The sequence below is a fragment of the Ictalurus furcatus genome, chromosome 1 (assembly GCF_023375685.1).
Source record: "Ictalurus furcatus strain D&B chromosome 1, Billie_1.0, whole genome shotgun sequence".
Lineage (NCBI taxonomy): Eukaryota > Metazoa > Chordata > Actinopteri > Siluriformes > Ictaluridae > Ictalurus > Ictalurus furcatus.
Genome location: NC_071255.1, coordinates 6,016,458 through 6,035,557, shown reverse-complemented (window position 1 = coordinate 6,035,557; position 19,100 = coordinate 6,016,458). Strand labels below are relative to the sequence as shown.

The window sequence follows — 19,100 nt, the reverse complement described above, 5'->3', positions numbered from 1 at the left end:
GAATTATTGTGGATTAAATAAATTCACACTAGTGCAAAAAAGATAGATTGAACAGTTTAATCAAACCCTAAAAAATATGACTCGTCAGATCATTTGTGATGATGGTTGGAATTGGAATAAGTGGCTCGAACCCTTTTTATTCACAATAAGAGAGGTCCCACAAGCCTCCACAGGGTTCTCCCCATTCTAATTAATGTAGAGGTTCAAGCCCTGCTTTGTCTTGGGTGTCATTAGGGAAAATTGTTGGGAGGGACCTTCTAACAGCAAAAACTAAATTCAGTACATTCTGAATACTCGACACCTTGGGCCAACTAACACTAGACAATGTCAGGCCCAGGAACAACCATCCAGAGTGTATGAAAGGGGATGAATGAACAAATATGAACAAGATGAATGCAGTTTAAAAAGTTCATGCATATCCAATACCTCATATGGATGAGCAACTGGACTGGCTAGACATGTTTCATTTTCATTGAAAAATTGACCAGAACCTGGTGAAGTGTGCAGTTGGATGGATGGAGTATCTGGGCTTACACATGGTTCATGGGCAGGTGCATCCACAAATTAATGAGACTGCTGCAATTTCAGCCTGCCCAAGGTAACCATGTATCCAGGTGAGCAGGTGACAGTTCCTGGGGCTAGAATGATTTTATTGTAGGTTTGTGCCTAACTCTTCAGACTTCACCAGCTTGCTGATTGAGCTCACCACAAAGGGGGCACTAGATCTGTTTCAATGGTTGGAGCAGTGGCAGCAGCCCTTTGTAAGTGTTAAAGTGGCTCTCTGTGGGGGCCATTTACTCACTTAACATTTCTCTCAAAATTGTATGTGTTGTATTAAGTATACAGTACAACACTGTTGAATAGGAGTATCCTCACATGCCAGTACTATGTATTTTGGCACAAATTCACCCTCTGTGTAGACCATGCTCCACTGCATTGGCTCCACCACATGAAGGCTATGGGGCATGCCATTCTGTGTAATTCAATGACTGTATATATGTGTGTATAACTTGGAGCTGTTCACGCTCTTTGTGTGCTTTTGAACCCTTTGGTGGGTGAAAATGGGAGTCACAATTTTACAAAAATTGGAGCCAGAGTCTGCGTATTAGAAACCTTGGAGACAGAGCCTACAGCTGCATAGGCAGTGGGACCGCCTCTCTCCTGTCCATATTGTCATGGACAGGTACGGTACATGTGCATCCATGAATCATTACCTAATGTGCATCTTAAAATCCACTTTTCATTTGCATGCAGGTATATTGACAGGTATTACCAACATCATTAAACAATAAGTGTGACTATATCAACATGCAATATTGTTGATGAAAAACGACAAGACTAAAATGTAGTTTAAAATATAAAAACCTCTTTATTTTTGTTGACAAAAAAGAGGAGACAAATTATCATTGACTGTTTTTGAAACAGCCTATGAACATGAGCTCCGCACATAAATGTGAGTTCTGCACATAAGTGTAGCGGGGATATTTTGCATGTGGTTGCGCAATGTTGACCTTTACTATTCGGACTTCACCAGCTTGTTGATTGAGCTCACTACAAAGGGGGCACCAGATCTGTTTCAATGGTCACAGAGATCGAGTGGCCATAATACCTACAGGCTGCAGCCAAAGAGAATGCTCGTGCCCTCACAGGACTGATCAGACCACCTCAGGCAAGTTAACAGAGGCTCAACGGAGCTGAAGTTTTTAATAGTAACAATTACTTTAACAAATGCGGTACAAACTTAATTTTCACTATCATAGCTTGCTAAATTTTATATCCACAGTTATGTTAGCCTACTTTATTACAAATAGAAGTTTGGTCAATAGTGTCCTGTCATGGCAAACCAGCAACTCCATTTCCCAGAATGCACCATGAACTACAAATATGGCCAACAACTACAACTCCCAATGGAACACACAGACGCATCCATTCTCATGAGGACTAATCATACATGCCTGTTCTCAATCACACCTCACTACTTAAGAGGCTCTCACACACACACACAGCCATTGTAAAGTATTACGTCTCTTCCCAGTCGTTTACCAAGCCTTTACCTGGTGTTGTTGCTCATGTTTTTTGTTTTTTTTTGGGAGGGGTTATTCCCTTGACTTTGAATCTCTGCCTTGCCTAGTTTGGATTGTTTGACCCTTACCTATCTGTGCTCTATGGATTTGTCTTCTCATTAAACTGCCTTACCTGAACTTGCTTCCATCTCAGCCTCCATTACATGACAAATAGTTACAAAGAGAGAGATGTAATGTTTGAAAGTGATTTAGCTGTCATTTATGCCAATTTTCAAGCCACTATATAAAATTCTCAAGCTTCAACCATAAAATACTTGTGATTTTCTTTGTTTAAAATAAGAATAAAATTCCCAGAATTTTAGTAAACTTAAACTTGACTAATTAAAACAGGTTGAATAAATATGATATAAACTATCAAGGACATTTGACACAGGTCCAAGACTAATACTAAATTTAAAAATAGCTGACAAAATGAACACTAGTGTTAGCTGCATTGGTTTGTCATCATTTTGTTCACTCATGTTGGTTTGCTAGTTATAACATCAGTCCAACATGCTAACTTAAAATGATCAACATACTCAAAGAACTGGCCACTGAGGGTCTGTTACAACAGTTTGTAGCAGAATGTTTAAAAATGTCAATCACCTCATCAACAATGCCCTTTTATTTACCAGTAGGAAAACTATTGGGGGACATATCAGGGTCAAATGAACTTAGAGTTATCAAGAATCAAGATTCCGCTTATCCTCAGACTTTTACAAAATCACTTCAGATCTTATATCTATAGCAGGGGACTCGGGGCGCAAGGTGGGGGACAGCCTGGATGGGGTGCCAACCCATCACAGGGACCAATTGTACATACTCACACACACATTCACACATTAACAATTTCGAGATGCCAAAAGCCACTGGGCCCTGTTTAAGGTTGTAACATTACTATTGTGGAAAAGTTCAAGGGGGTATGTGAATATTTATACAAAGCATTGTGTTCAAGTGGAGCGAGTATTTTTAAAAACACTAATGAATAACTAGAAAGCCAGCTTCGTAATCCAGAAACCATTTTCCCTTCTCTTTAGGAAATGGAATCAGAACGAGTAAAAATGGTGGTAGAGGTCACATCCAACAAGCGGAAGATGCAGGAGTTGGAGGATAACCTACTATATAGACTGACCAGCACACAAGGTTCCCTTGTGGAGGATAAGTCTCTGATAGAGGTTCTTAGAGTTACCAAAAGTACTGCAGAGGAGGTATGTGGGTCAAGAGGCATCATGGTTTTAAAGTAGTTATTAAGATAATATATCTAATAATACAATAGATCATCGAGAACCCAATTAAACATGTGACAAAATATTATACATGGTCACTTACGTATTGAGGAAAATTATCCAATATTACATATATGTGAGTGGCAAAAGTATGCAAACCTTTGCTCTCAGTATCTGGTGTGACCCCCTTCTGGAGCAATAACTCCACCTAAACATTTCCAGTAAGTGCAGATTAGTCCTACACTTCGGCTTGGATTAATTTTAGCCCATTATTCAGTACAGAACAGCTTCAACTCTGGGATGTTGGTGGATTTCCTCACATGACCTGCTTGCTTCATTTCCTTTCACAACATGTCTATTCTTAACGACAGGACTTTGACTTGGTCATTCCAAAACATTAACTTTATTCTTCTGTAGCCATTCTTTGGTAGAAGGACTTGTATGCTGAAGGTCATTGTTTTTAGTTGCTTAGAAGTTACCCTGGGTTCCTTTGTGACCTTGTAGACTGTTACATGTCTTGTACTTTTTTGTTTGACCACTCCTGGGGAGGGTAACAGGGGTCTTAAATGTCCTCTATTTGTCCACAGTATTTCCAAACACTTAAGAGAAGGTTTTGTAAGATTTTCCATCCTGGTGAGCATCAACAACTCTGTTTTCTGAGGTCCTCAGAAATCTCCTTTGTTTATGCCATGATACACATCCACAAACATGTGTTGTGAATATCAGACATTGATAGATCCCTGTTCTTTAAATAAAATAGGTCACTCCCTCACACCTGATTGTCACCCATTGATTGGAAACTCCTGACTCTAATTTCACCTTCAAATTAACTGCTAATCCAAGAGGTTCACATACCTTTGCCACTCACATAGATGAAATATTAGATCATTTTCCTCAATAAATGAAGTAAGTATAATATTTTTGTCTCATTTGTTTAATTTGGATCTCTGTTTACTTTTAGTACTTGTGTATAAATCTGATGATGTTTTAGGACATATTTATACAGATTTATAGACAATTCTACAGGGGTCACAAACACACCACTGTGTGTAATTTTAAATATATATATATATATATATATATATAAAATATTGTGTTTGTGTATATATGTATGTATGTGAGAGAGAGAGCGCAAGGCCAATTCTTTTCTTTTGCTATGCACAAAAGTTGGATTTGAGATAATAGTTCAGTATTCCAGCTTAGACATTAAACAGAACATGGCACCTTTTGTTTGAACCCACTCATTTTTTGAGTGATCAAGATGTGATTATTTCTTGTTGTCCAGGTGTGCCGTGTTTGATTGTTTAAACAATTAATATTTTACAAACAAAAAACATTTGTTGTTAAAAATGATAGACCAACAGGAAGACCAGAGAGCTGTCTATGCAAGCCATCTTGAAGTTAAGAAAATCAATACTATAATAATTTGTAGTGTCTTGAAAAAGAAAGAAACCCCTGGTGTACCAACAACCAGACATAAAACAGGTCAGGCAAAGAAAACAGCAACAGTTGATGACAGACACATTGTTAGAGCTATAAAGAAAAAACCCCAAAACAACAGTCAGTGACATGACCAACAATCTTCAAAGGGCAAGGGTGAAGGTATCACAATCCACCATTTGAAGAAGACTTTGAGACCAGAAATATAAAGGCCATACCACAAGATGAAAACCACTCATCAGCAGTGAGAATTGGAAGGCCATACTGGAATTCACAAAGAAGAGCGACAAAGTTCTGGAGCCGAGATTAAATTCTACCAAAGTGATAGAACTGCCAAGGTGTGGTGAAAGAAAGGATCTGCTCATGATTCAAAACATACAAGAATGGTGGTGTTAATGTAGGGGTGGGCAATCTTATCCGGAAAGCCAAGATCAACTGATTAAACAGGTGGAATCAGGTGTGCCTCCTGCTTGGTTGGAATGAAAACCTGCACCCACACCGGCCCGTTCCGGATAAGATTGCCCACCCCTGCATTAGTGTCATTGTTTGGGCTTGCATGGCTACTTTTGGAACAGGCTAACTAATATTTAATGATGATGTAACTCATTATGGTAGCAGCGGTTTGAATTCAGAAGTCTACAGAAACATTCTGTCTGCCAATTTACAGAGAAATGCATCCAATCTAATTGTGAGGAACTTCATCATGCAGCAAGACAATGACTCAAAACACACTACCAACAGTGGAAGTCAGTCACCAAACTTGAACCTAATTGAGCATTCATTTCACCTCCTGAAGCTGAGATTGAAGGGAAAACAGTCACCACCCCCATTTTTATCTTAAGCCCAAATGTCAAATCAAGTCAAGTGGCTTTTTATTGTCATTTCAACCATATACAGCTGGTACAGCACAATGTCTTCAGTGTATAGCAAAAACAAAAGAATTGTCCTAGCCTTTCCAGTACTTTCATATGAGACTATATATTTATAGTGTGTAGTATATAGTGACTGTATAGTGACCCCAAAAACCCAAATATTATCCGGACACTTACAATAACCTACATTCTCACTTTCACTACTTTAGAAGACATGTCAAATCAAGTGGCATTTTTATATTTTAAAGAATCCAAGCAAAAGATTGGCCAAAAAATAATGTTAAAAAAATGTTTAATTAATAGATACATAGTCCACAATTGCACAAAAAAGTACACTATAGGGCCAGAAGTTTGCGGACACCTGACCATCACACCTATATGTACTTTTTGAACACCTCATTCCAGATCTAGTTCGAATTCTTATCCTGGCTTTCTTGACACAAACACTGTTCCATCAGGTCCTTGCAAGTAAAATTTGGATTAATCTAAAGATGAGACAGTTCTTCAGAAGCTGCTGTCTTTCTGTGCATTTTTCCTTTTTTTTTTTTTTTTTTATAAAGAAATTTCTTATTCTTGAGGCTGATTAATGGTTTCCACCCCATTGCTCTCCCACTACCCATGCTTGTTGGAATGGTTGTTACCATTGTTGGAATGCTTGTGCATTGCTACCATTGTTGGAATGCTTGTGCAATGCATGCTTCTTACCATTTGAATACTTTGTGTACTGAGTCTGGTAATTCTGATTGATGTCTATAGCAGTCATTGCAGCTGTTTCTTGCCTGTCTTTCATGAATTTACTCACAATTATCCTGCATAGTCTGCTGGTGGTTGTTCTGGGTCTTCTGTATGCTGTCTGTTTTCATTCAGAAGTCCTTCAATTTTTTAACTTTTTTTTTTTTTTTTTTTTTTTTCCAGTTTTGCTGATCTCATGTTCTTTGTACAATCATATGATACTAGACTTTTTCCCATCTTCCCTCTTGGCTATTTTTGCAATTACATGTAACCAGCTGATAAGGTCATTTATAGTCGATGTACAGTATGTATTGCTATCGATTAACCTCAGTTAATTTCATACAGGTGCCCCTAACAGAGTAACCACATGGTGTAGCTCATCACATTAACTATGGATTAAATGTGACAACCAGAATAACCTTAAATATCTAAATACCTTTTTGTATTTAGAAATGGTGTTACTTGGGTGTTGGGCTATATTTGGTTTGCACCAAACGTTATGCTTTGGTCATGCCACAAAATCTTTTTCCAAAAGCATTTTTCAAATGGGACCTTCTTGTCACTCTCCCATAATTTTTCTGCTTTGTTATAATGGATTTCACGGTGCTCCTAAGAAAGTTCAAATGTTTCAAGATGTTTTAATAACCTTCTCCACATTTTTTCCTCTTAACAAGTTCATCTCAAAGTTTCAAAAGCAGTTCCTTGTCTGCCATTTTAACCATTAGACCGCCCCGCCCCACACACACACAAAGTCAGAGATATATCTTTGGCAAGCATACAATTGAACACAAGCGGATTTAAATTGAACACATGTGCGCTGTTTAATATATTTAGTGAAATATATAGTGTGAGCTCTCAAAAATTAAATACAAAAAAAAATTAAAAACTAATTTGGATTGCTAAAAGAAAGGGGTGAGAATACTTATTACTTGCGCAGTTTTTAGACTTTTTTTTTTTCTTTAGCGTGTCACTTCAAAATTAGCAGAAAAAATTCTAATATACTTAAATTTAATTTTGTAATACAAATAAAAGATAAATAATCACTAGGAAGGCGGGGAATGCATTTATTGAACAAATTGAGATAAAACACTCAAATTTGCAATCAAAAAAATTATATTCAACCAGTCATATGTTTTGAGTAGTGAAATAAATAATAATATTACGAATGATTACACTATATTGCCTTATATTGCCTTGGGTAACAATTTTCTCCCTTCCACAAGGTGAGGGAGAAGCTATCAGTGGCAGCAGAAACTGAAATAAAGATCAATCTTGCCCGTGAGGAGTATCGTCCAATAGCTACAAGAGGCAGCATCCTCTATTTTCTCATTGTAGAAATGAGCCTGGTCAATTTCATGTACCAGACATCACTGAGACAGTTCCTTGAAATCTTTGACAATTCCTTGGACAAGTCACCAAAGTCTCAAATTACCTCCAGAAGACTTGCTAACATCATGGATTTCTTGACCTATGAGGTGTTCCGCTTTACAGTTCGAGGCCTATATGAAGATCACAAATTCCTTTTCACCCTTCTTCTGGCACTGAAGATAGACCTTCAAGCCCAAAATATTTCTCACAGCGAGTTCCATGCTTTCATTAAAGGTACGTTCATAAGTTTGGTATTATATTCTCTACACACAGATACCCAGAAAGTATTTTATTATATGCTCAATAATTTTGACATACACTATATCAGCAAAAGCTGTAAGTGTACTGTGTGAGTTTCATTACTGATAGTTGTATCATAATAATTGTTGTCTGTTAAGGGTCAAGCACATGATGTAGACTAGGAATGAAAAGTCTACTGTAAGATCAAACTCATGATTGATATGCCAAAACAACAAAACATTTTCTTTGGAAGCTACTTGCCTTTTTCTTGGCTTGAATTAACTAGTGTACTAACATATGAATTACATTTGCTTACATTTTCCTTTACAGTATCTTACTTCTTACATTTTTCTGGGTGCATACTTTTGATTGCTTAAGCAATCAATATGATTAAAAAGAGAAATTTCATGTCGGACCAGAATTTTGTTTTACTGGTCGTTGTGAGCAGTACATGAGGGGAGCGTTCGTTTGGGCTCTGAGTGATTGAGCAGAGCACACATGCATAGAGCGGAATATTGAGCAGAGTGTCACACCACTCTACTTCGCTCACATACTCTGGTTTGAGATCAGAAAATGGATATGAGACCAGAGTTTAATATTTCAGCTTATATTTCTTGTATTTCCATCTAGATGTGATAAACAACATAAAACATAGAACCTTTTGTTTAAGACCACCCATTTTTATGGGAGAAAAATTATAGGAACAGATAAGTCTTTAAAGTAAATTTAAGTAAATAACACATTTAAGTAACAAACATATTTGGTTACATATCCATTTCTTGCAATAACTGCATCAAGCCTGCGACTCACTGACATCACCAAGTTGTTGGTTTCTTCTCTTGTGATGTTTTCCAGGCTTTTACTACAATCCCTTTCAGTTTTGTTTGTTTTCCAGGAGGTGAAATGCTGCTCAATTGGTTTGAGGTCTGGTGATTGACTTGGCCAATCTAAAACCATCCACCTTTTCCCCCTGATAAAGTCCTTTGTTGATTTTGCAGTGTAGGGGCTCACTCACTGGTCCAACAACGGTATCCAATGACTTGGTAGAAGGATTCCCACACGGTTCTGTCTTTTCGACGTGAATACATTTAGGTTATTAAATTTGTCATTCCAGTTCTGTTTGACTCTCACTTAAATTAAATCTGACTCCAATAATTATTTGTATTTTGATACTTTTGATCTTTTACATTTTATTAATTCTAGTATATCCTATACTTTAAATTGTGCTCGTTCATTTGGATTCCATGTTGCTCAGAGTCTCGCGTCGGCCGTGTATACGGATCTCACAGTCACAACTCACCAGTCTTGGTCATCAGCCAGAGGTAATTGACTAATACTATTTAGATGGCCGCCCCATGCTTGCCCTTTTCTAAAAAGTACTTTGTTTAATCCCCTTAGATGTTAACACTTAATTATAGTAACGTTATTTCTAGTCAGAGGTCATGACTACTAAAATTTACAGAGATAGACCAATAATATCTGAGTTAAAATTAGCTTTACATAATCATGCCATAGTTTCCTATGTACACATTAACTAGAAAAATATTACAATAACCAGAGGTTTAGACTTCACCCTATTTAGAATTGTTCGATCAACTTTATGTTGTCCTAAACGGAAATTCCCTATCGAGCCTGTACACACTAAGAACACATAACTTAACCCCAAGTTGTTAGCCTGGACACTAAAATCTCAGTTGGTGTACCCTAATGCTCCACCTAAACCTAGATTTTAACCTGTACTAACCTGGTCACAGATTTGCGGTAGCAAGGCCTTTACATAATCTACTGGAGACAATAATTTCAGAATAAATCAGAAGATAATCAAGTCTAATAATGAATTTAATCAGGTGTGAACACATCCAAATTCAATACTACTATTAACAAGAAGAAGAAAGAATTACATTCAACATTACATTCCAGTCAAATTCAAAACCTAATAATAGAACATAAGAAAGTCAAAACTTGCATACCTGGTATAAAAAAAACTACACACGGTAATCGTGCGGGAGATCTGTCTACAGATTCCCCGAATCTTTGGCCAGCTCTCCCCTAAATACCCAGATGCTCTGTGGTCCACCAAATGGTGATTACCATTTGATGTTTGTGGAAGGATGTACATTATTTACATACAGGAGGTAATTTGAGTGAGGGACCCTGGGAGGGTATGCCTTTAACGGCATGCAATATTTTTATTTGAACTGCTGTTGAGAGAATGAGACCATATTTTCCAGACTCACTGAGACCGTATAATATAGCAAACATATATAGTCAACATCTTATTCACATTAAAACATGTTATGTAATGCATGTAGACCTTGGGTGTGTTTAAGGTGATCTTGACACAGAGAGAGAAGGGTGGGAGGAGAGAGGAAGAAGGAAACAATGTAGTGAGGATCTCCTAGTTTCCACTTAGCATGATGTGCTATTTCAGGTGAGGATGCTAATTCTGTGGGAGAGAGTTTGAGTGTTAATTCCCGTGAGAGTCATTTTTCCTTAGAGAGCAGTTCTCTCCAGGTTCAGACATTTTGTCACCAGCCTTACAGTAGTTTGTTTTGGTTCATTGTCTTGCTGCATGATGAACTTAGTCCTGATGAATTTGGATGTATTTATCCGTAAATTGGCAGACAGAATGTTTCTGTTGACTTCTGAATTAATTCTGCTGCTACCACCATGAGTTATCAATAAAGATTAGTAAGCCTGTTCTAGAAGCAGCCATACAAGCCCAAGCCATGACCTCCACCATGTTTCACAGATGAGCTTGTATGTTTTGGATCATGAGCAAATCCTTTTTCTCCACACTTTGACCTGTTCATCACTTTGGTAGAGGTTAATCTTGTGGCTCATCTCTGTATTTCTTTGCGAATTCCAAACTGGCTTTCTAATTCTTACTGCTGAAAATTGGTTTGCATTTTGTGGTATGGCCTCTATATTTATGCTCTTGAAGTCTTTTTCGAACAGTGGATTGTAATACCTTCACCCCTGTGCTGTGGAGGTTGTTGGTGATGTCACTGATTGTTGTTTTGGGGTTTTACTTCATATCTCTCACAAAATTTCTGTCATCAGCTGTTTTCCTTGGTCTACCCACTCGGCGTCTGTTGCTCAGTACATCAGTTGTTTCTTTCTTTTTCAGGACATTCCAAATTGTTGTATTGGCCATGCCAAGTGTTTGTGCAATGCTCAATGATTGATGTTCCCTTTTTTCTGAGCTTCAAAATGGCTTGCTTTTCTCCCATAGACAGTTCTCTGATCTTCATGTTGGCTTATCCTTTTTAACAAGTCTTCACAGGTGAAAATGAAGGCTAAAACCAAGAGTAGATTTTCAGAGCTATTTATTGTTTAAACAATCAAACTAAAATGACACACCTGGGTAACAAGAAACACCGGTCAGACACATGTTCCAATATTTTTGCTTGCCTACATATTGGGCTGTCTGATACAAAATGTTCTATGTTCTATGTCACTTAACACATCTACAGTGGATGTTAGAAGTCTACACACCCCTGTTAAAATGGAAGGTTTTTGTGATGTAAAAAAGAAACTAAGTTCAATCATGACCTTTATTGTGCAATTGCAACATATAAATATCAAGTGTCAAACACCCAGAAATGTTTTTGGGGGGGGGGGACACATTCAAAAAAGAATCACATTGAAACTCATGTTAAATACTAATTAGTATACACCTGCCATCAATTAAAGCAACTGATTACCCCCAAATATAGTACAGCTGTTCTTATAGGATTTTCCTGACATCCAACTGGAAAAGCCATGGGCCACAAAGAGCTTACAAAGCATATACAGGATCTCATTGTTGAAAAATATAAATCAGGAGAGAGTTACAAAATAGAAATTCCAAGGCATTGGATCTACCATGGATCACTGTAAAGACAATAATCAACAAGTGGAGAAAATATGTCACGACAATGACACTACAAAGAACAGGACGTCCCTCTAAAATTGATGAGAAGATCATAAGAAAACTGGTCAGGGAGGCTGCCAAGAGGCCCACAGCATCATTAAAAGAATTGCAGCAATTTCTGGCAAGTACTGGTTGCTCCCTACGTGTGACGACAATCTCCCAAACTTCTCATATCTCTGGGCTCTGTGGTAGGGTGGCAAGATGGAAGCCTTTTTTAAACCAAAAAATAGATAAAATAAATGCATCCAATCTCCCAAAACCATGCGGAATAATGTGTTATTACAGCCATAATGTGGTCTTTGGCCATAATACCAAAATATATGTTTAGCACAAAAAAAAACACAGCACATCACCAAAAGAATGCTATCCCCACGGGGAAGCATGGTCATGGCAGCATCATACCTTGGGGCTGTTTTTCTTCGGCTGGAACTGGGGCATTAATCAGGGTGGAGGGAATAATGAATAGCTCCCGATACCAGTCAATTTTGGCACAAACCTTAAGGCTCCTGCTAAAACACTTAAGATGAAGAGGGATTTCACCTTTCAGCATGACAACGACAAAAGCAAACCTCCAGATCTACAAAGGAATGGCTTCAGCAAAAGAAGTTCAAGGTTTTGGAATGGCCGAGCCTGAGTCAAAAGGAGAACAGAATATTTCCAAAAGCTGTTTTAAATCAAAATACAGATGGATCCAAATATTTGGATAACTAAATAGATACAGATTCTGTATACAGTATATAGGTACCTATTTTATTACACCGGGAGAAAATGTATGATTGTGCTCCCATGCAATGCTTCTTTTTTTAGCCATGCACAATTTGTGGTTTGCACCGCACAGATCAAAGTGGCTCCTTCTCAAGTAAATGTTTGTTTGAGGATGTCATGACAGAGGGGAGGGTAATAAAACTACATGAAACGTATTGCTTAATTAAAGTCATGCTTATGCAGTTATACCGAAAGTCAAGTTTTTCAGCACTTTTCAGCACTGAAAGTGCACAGAGCCCTATTGTTTTCCTAAGGATTTTTTTTCAAGGTTTCAGGGGCTTTGGGAGCCCTTAACATGTTCAAAAACTCATGAATTTTGGCACACACGTCAGAGTTGCAAGTCATTACACCCGGGCAATGGGTACCCTTTACATGGTACAAAATCTTGATGCATATATCATATGCAACATACTTGTACGTATATGTACAAAACTCGGTACACATATTGTTCTCATCAAGCCAAACAACTTTCGTGCTGACAATCATTAGCTACACCCAACAGGAAGTCGTCCATTTTTAAACTTGGAAAATTGCATGCTGTGAACTTTTAAATACTCCTCCTAGCAGATTCATGTGATTGTCACCAAACTTGTTCAACATTATGCCAAGACATTGAGTATGTTAAATTGCTGAGGGATTTTTGATATCTCGAATGTTTCGCCATGGCGAAGCAATGAATTAATGGTGAAAAAAAGGAAACAGGAAGTGTCTCATATCTTCTGAGTGCATTGAGTGATTTAGATCAAACCTGAGCTGTATGTTTGATACTGGGGGCTGATCACATGTATGTGGCTATTGTGACTCACGGTCTTAGCACCACCAACTAGAAGCAGGATGTGTGAGACTTACAACAGACAGGATGCAATAATCCTCTTATATTTACCCAAATCGCCTCAAACTTGGTCAGAATAATGGCAAGACATGACTGATGTAAAAATATGAAAGGATTTTTGATATCTTAAATAGTGTTGCCATGGTAATTCTTCAAACATTAATACTCTTTTTGGGTGTTTTTAGTAAATGGTTTGCATTTATATAGCGATTCTTTAACCTTAGCAGTTCCAAAGCACTTTACACTGTGTCTCATTCACCCATTCACACTCACACACCAATGGTAGCAGAGCTGCCATGCAAGGTGCTAACTTGCCATCGGGAGCAACTCAGGGTTCAGTGTCTTGTCCAAGGACATTTCGGTATGTGGAGTCATGTGGGCCCGGAATCGAACCGCCAACCCTACGATTAATGGACAGCCTGCTCTACCAACTGAGCCACAGCCGCTGTTTTTGAGGCCCTTAAAATTTCATGAAAGTCATTAAACAAATCAGAGTTGTTGTCCATTAGGCGTAGGCAAAACCTAAGATATGGGTGTGGAGGGGAGGCTCTGTCGCGCCCCCTTTTGACTAAAGTGGTGTGGTCAGTTTTACCTACAGTCACCAAACTCAGTACATATATCATCAAGCCAGACAACTTTCAAAATAACAGTCATTAGCTTTGTCCAACAGGAAGTCAGCCATTTTGGATTTAATCTGGTTTTTTTTTTTGTTGTTGTTGAAAATTGCAGGATTTGCATTTTTAAATACTCCTCCTTGAGGATTCAATTGTCACCAAACTTGGTCAACATTATGGCAAGACATTCAAGATGCTAAATTGAAAAGGGATTTTTGATCTCTGGAATGGTTTTGCTATGGCGAGGCAATAAATGTATGGTGAAAAAAGGAAAACAGGAAGGGTCTCATATCTTGTGCATGCATTGAGTGATTTAGATCACACTTGAGAAGTATGTTTGGTCACGGGGGCTGAGCACATAGATGTGGCTATTGTGAGTCATGATCATAGTGCCACCAACTGGCAGCAGGAAGTGTGTCACTTAAAACAGGCTTTTAAATAGTCCTCTTATATTTACCCGAATCACTTCAAACTTGGTTAGAATAATGGTGAGACATGGCTGATGTAAAATTGTGAAAGAAGTCTTGATATCTTAAATAGTGTTGCCGTGGTAATGCATCAAACTTTAATAAAATTCTTTGTATATTTGGGTGTTTTACTCTACAGCACTCGCTTCACTATGCATCATTTTCATGCACCCACCTGGTGGCGATGTTTTTTTAAGTTTGTTCGTATACAGAGTAGGAAACACAGCTATATATTTTCTCCCCATCTAATAAAAGTGGGCATGCAGGTCATCCAATAGGCACCTATATACAGTGCTAAGAAAAATATTTCCTGATTTCTTTTCTTTTTGTGTATATCTCACAGAAATAGTTTCAGAAATTAAAACAAAATGAGTAAACACAAAATACAGTTTTTAAATGATAATGTTATATATTGAAGCAAAAATGTTATTCAATACCAACTGGGCCTGTGTGAAAATATATTTGCCCCCGTAGTACTTTTTATCCCCCCCCCCCAACATACAATACAATATATTTTCTATATGTCCCCCTTTAATGAACCCTGCCAACGGATCTGTCTTTTCTTCATCTATTCTATTTATTTATGTCTATTCCTTTTTAATATATTTCCATTTCTTAAGGAAAATAGGTGTGTGCCCCCCACTCCAATTGTACACTTGTGCCCATACTCAACCCACCCCAAATTACGCCCTTGACTGCAACACAGAACATTCATTATTAGCTACAATTCCCCGCAGGTGTGCATTCCTTAAATTCTCCAGCTCTGCTCTCCATTCACAACCAGCTCTCAAGAATGCCCCCGCTTCATGTAAGCAGCTTTCTCCATTGATATTTATGGAATTTGGCAGATGCCCTTATCCTTATATAGCAAAGAGGACATAAAGTGATTCCCCCGACGCTGATGTAAAGAACGAACATTACATCTGAGGAAGATTGTAATACATATTTTGCTCTCCGTTGCTTGGCTTTATTTCACAAAGTTCAATATTTGCTGTTGTGTTTGATTCCTTAACTTTATATCGTGGCTTGTGCGGCACTGTGTTACAATACTGGGGTTGCACTCTTACATTGTTTTAGAATGCTACTTTCTGTTAAACCCCCGTAATAAGCCGAGACAGAGGCTGTTTCTCAATTCTAAGAACGCAAAGAACGAACTTGCGTTCTCGTGAAGACCGGTCTTGCTGGTCTCTGTTACAAGCTACTTACATGTACAGGGGGTGTGGAAGCGGGGGCATGCTCAAGCGCCGGTTTGTGAATGGAGGGCTGAGCCAGACATGGTGAGTGGTAAGGAATGCACTCTTGTGGGGAATTGTACTAATGAATGTTGTGTTGCAGTGAGTGGAAGTAAGGATAAAAAGGAGAGAGATCGAGCGTCTCAAGAGAGAGCCGACCAACACAGAACCGTGTGTGTCTTTATTATATAAAACCGCTGAAAATCAAAAATGAAAGATAAATAATGGTGTCTTTTGAGTTGTTCCAAGCCTGCCTCCAGCTTCCTCATTCCCTACCCGAACCTGGGAATTGTTATGGGGGTAAAGAGTAACTGCTAAAACATAGAATATAAATGTAACCTCTGCTTTCATGTCTTAATCAGCTTTTTCACATATATATTGCCCCTGATAATCATAACTTGTACTTGGCGCTTCGTCCATTAGTGCAAATCAAATTGTGAAGGCCTCGCTCTTCCTGTTGCTTTTTTTTTGTCAACATCCGCTTGCACCACCTGCTGGTGGAGATGGATGAGCAGCAGCTGGAGTATGCTTAGAGTATGCTTCCATTTTTGAGAGTATGCTTCAGTACTCTACTGATTTTCTTGCAGTTCCCAGATGAGCAACATTTTTTTTGTTTGTTTTTTTTTTTTAATATAAAGAGTATGCTTCGAGAGTATGCTTCGGTACTCTACGGCTTTTCCTGCAGTTACAAGATTAATTAGCATTTTTAGGCATATTGCTTTGAGTTTTCTAAGACGCTTTCACATCTTCCTTGGTCTACCCATATGTTTTCCTCTTATAACCTTCCCATTTCGTTTATACTTGCACCAAATTTTAGACACAGCTGACTGGGAACAAACATATTTTGTCATACTCCGTGTTGGATTTCCTTCTTGAAGGAGTTTTATAGTCATTTCCATTGTTTCAATTGACAACCCTCTTGTTGGGGCCATGTTTCCTTACAAAAAGTCCAAGGTTAAGGTCTGCAAGTACTCTCTTTTAACTGAAGATTAATTAGCATTTTTAGACTTTTGCTGGCACTTGTTTTAGAAATGCAGATTACAAGGTGATTCCATAATTTTTTCCTCTACTTGATCTAGATAAAAAAAAATATGCGATTAATTAAAATTATTTCATTGAACTTGTTTGAGGTATGTTTCACAAAGCCAGAATGTTCAGCTATTAAACAAAAAATGTTTTGTGTCATATCTGTGATTTGTTTGTTTGCTACAAAGTAAAAAATCCAGGTGAACATCCTCTAAGTATGGTGATTTCCATAATTTTTTGCCAAGGGTTATACCATAGCCATAGTCATGCCGTAGCCTTTTCCCCACTCAAACTGAATTCACAGTGAAACTGGATGTCAATTTTGCCCTTGCAAACAAAGGCATGATACTTTTACCTCAGTTTACAGAATATAGACTATAATTTTAACATTCAGAAGCATATTGGACCAATTTCTATAGTGGGGAGTTTATTACAATCTCTATATTATTCCTAGGTACTTACAAGTTATCAAAATTGTCTTAGTTCAGTATTAGTAAACACAAAGTACAGTAGTAAGAAGCCCCTAACAATAATCATACTCATCTGGTACATTACATTTACATGTTATAATGTGCCAGATTACCTTTAGTAACTGATACAGGATAGGTTGTGGGTTCAAGAATTTAAACTCAGAATTTTCTATTCACTGTCAATGAACATTGGCAACTGGGATATTATTTCCCACTCCATTAATAATAATAAATAATAATAATAATTAGAAATTATTATAATAAAATAATACTGTAAGGTTTATACCTTTTGTTCCAGGTGGAGCATCGCTTGACTTGAACTCAGTGGAGCCTAAGCCAAGGCGTTGGATCTTAGATATGACGTGGCTAAACCTGGTACACCTGTCTAGTCTGCATCCCTTTACTAGACTCCTAGAACAGGTGGCATGCAATGAGCGGGCTTGGAGATGCTGGTTTGAGGAAGCAGCTCCAGAGGATGCAACACTTCCTGATGGATATGACAGTCTGTTGGATGCCTTTCACAAGCTATTGCTGATTCGAAGCTGGTGCCCTGACCGTACTATAGCACAGGTAGCATAGAATAAACAAAAATAACCCCTTAATTATTCCTAACATTAAATAACCATCACATAATTCCTCACATGCCATGTACAACTACTGCCAGGGAAAAAATCTGACCAATGTTAATTTAGTTAACCTGGGGGGGGAAATGGCAACTTGCCAAAATGGGTAGGAACCACAAAGAGCTAGACATTAACATTAGAGCATATCAATGAGAAAGCTGACAAGTTGTATACCTTTTGTAACACCTTCCTTCAATAGTGTATGATATGACTATATTAATAATCAATAGTCAAGAAAGCCAGCAATTTGTCCTGGTAGGGATTTAGCTATTTTATTTTATAAGCTGAATTTAATTACCATGAAAAGAGTAAGGCAGAAAGGTTGAATCTAATCATTCATTAACTGTCAGAGTCTAAAATGTTAGCTACATGTATCATATGGCTACCGCTATAAAAAGCATCCCTGAAATGAACTTGAACAGCTGATCAGCCACCAAGCTTCAGAATCACACTGCCTGTCAGATTCTGTCTGTCAACTACTTTCTTACTTCCCTAAGGAAGGCCCCTCACACACTTTACAGAAGGTGAAATTGAACTTGTTTATAGATTTAATAACATTAAAATGAATAACAAACAGAAAAATTAAAGTCATCTGGCTCATAATATTCAGGTTCCGAGCTCTGAGTACTTACAAGTAAGTCAGTTGATATATAAATAAGATGTACAGATGTGGTTAATGCCTCTATAATGCTGAGCAGAGAATAACATAGTGACAGTTTGCCAGACACACCTGTTTAGTCTCTATTTTTGGGCACTGCTGGTATTGCACAGGATACCCTTATACAGTGATGTCCAAACTAAAGCCTGCCACCATTACTGCAAAAGTCCTTAAGCCATTTTGAAAATAAAAATTTGGGGCCTCTATCAAGAGATTTATGAATGAATGTCCTTGTGAATGAAGATTCACAGAGTATCCCTACCACTTAAAACCGAATCTTAAAACAAATAGTTATGAGTCCCTTCACTTTTCTTTCTTCAAAGATTAATGTTAATTGCATTGAGCTATATCAAGTCACCAAGCTTTTGGGTAGACGTAAATAAAAGTATTGTTTTAATGCTTTGTCTATGTTTAATCTCGGACTGTTGTGATTTCTATATTAGGGGGGAAAAAAATTAGTTGCCCAAATTCCTTCTGGCAGGTCTGGATTTATATACATAAACTCCCCAGCCTTTATTTTAATGATAGGCCTTTTAGTAATTTATCAGACTGTTTT

The 19,100-nt window shown here is 37.8% G+C and overlaps 1 protein-coding gene across 1 annotated transcript in view; it reads left to right on the top strand.

Moving 5' to 3' along the window:
• dnah5l (dynein, axonemal, heavy chain 5 like) overlaps positions 1-19,100 on the top strand; it is a 311,233-nt gene that overhangs the window by 245,164 nt on the left and 46,969 nt on the right. Inside the window, exons 69-71 of the mRNA XM_053621829.1 lie at positions 3,101-3,271; positions 7,557-7,935; positions 17,562-17,833. Coding sequence (XP_053477804.1) covers positions 3,101-3,271; positions 7,557-7,935; positions 17,562-17,833 — 822 coding nt within the window. The remainder of the gene's footprint in view (positions 1-3,100; positions 3,272-7,556; positions 7,936-17,561; positions 17,834-19,100) is intronic.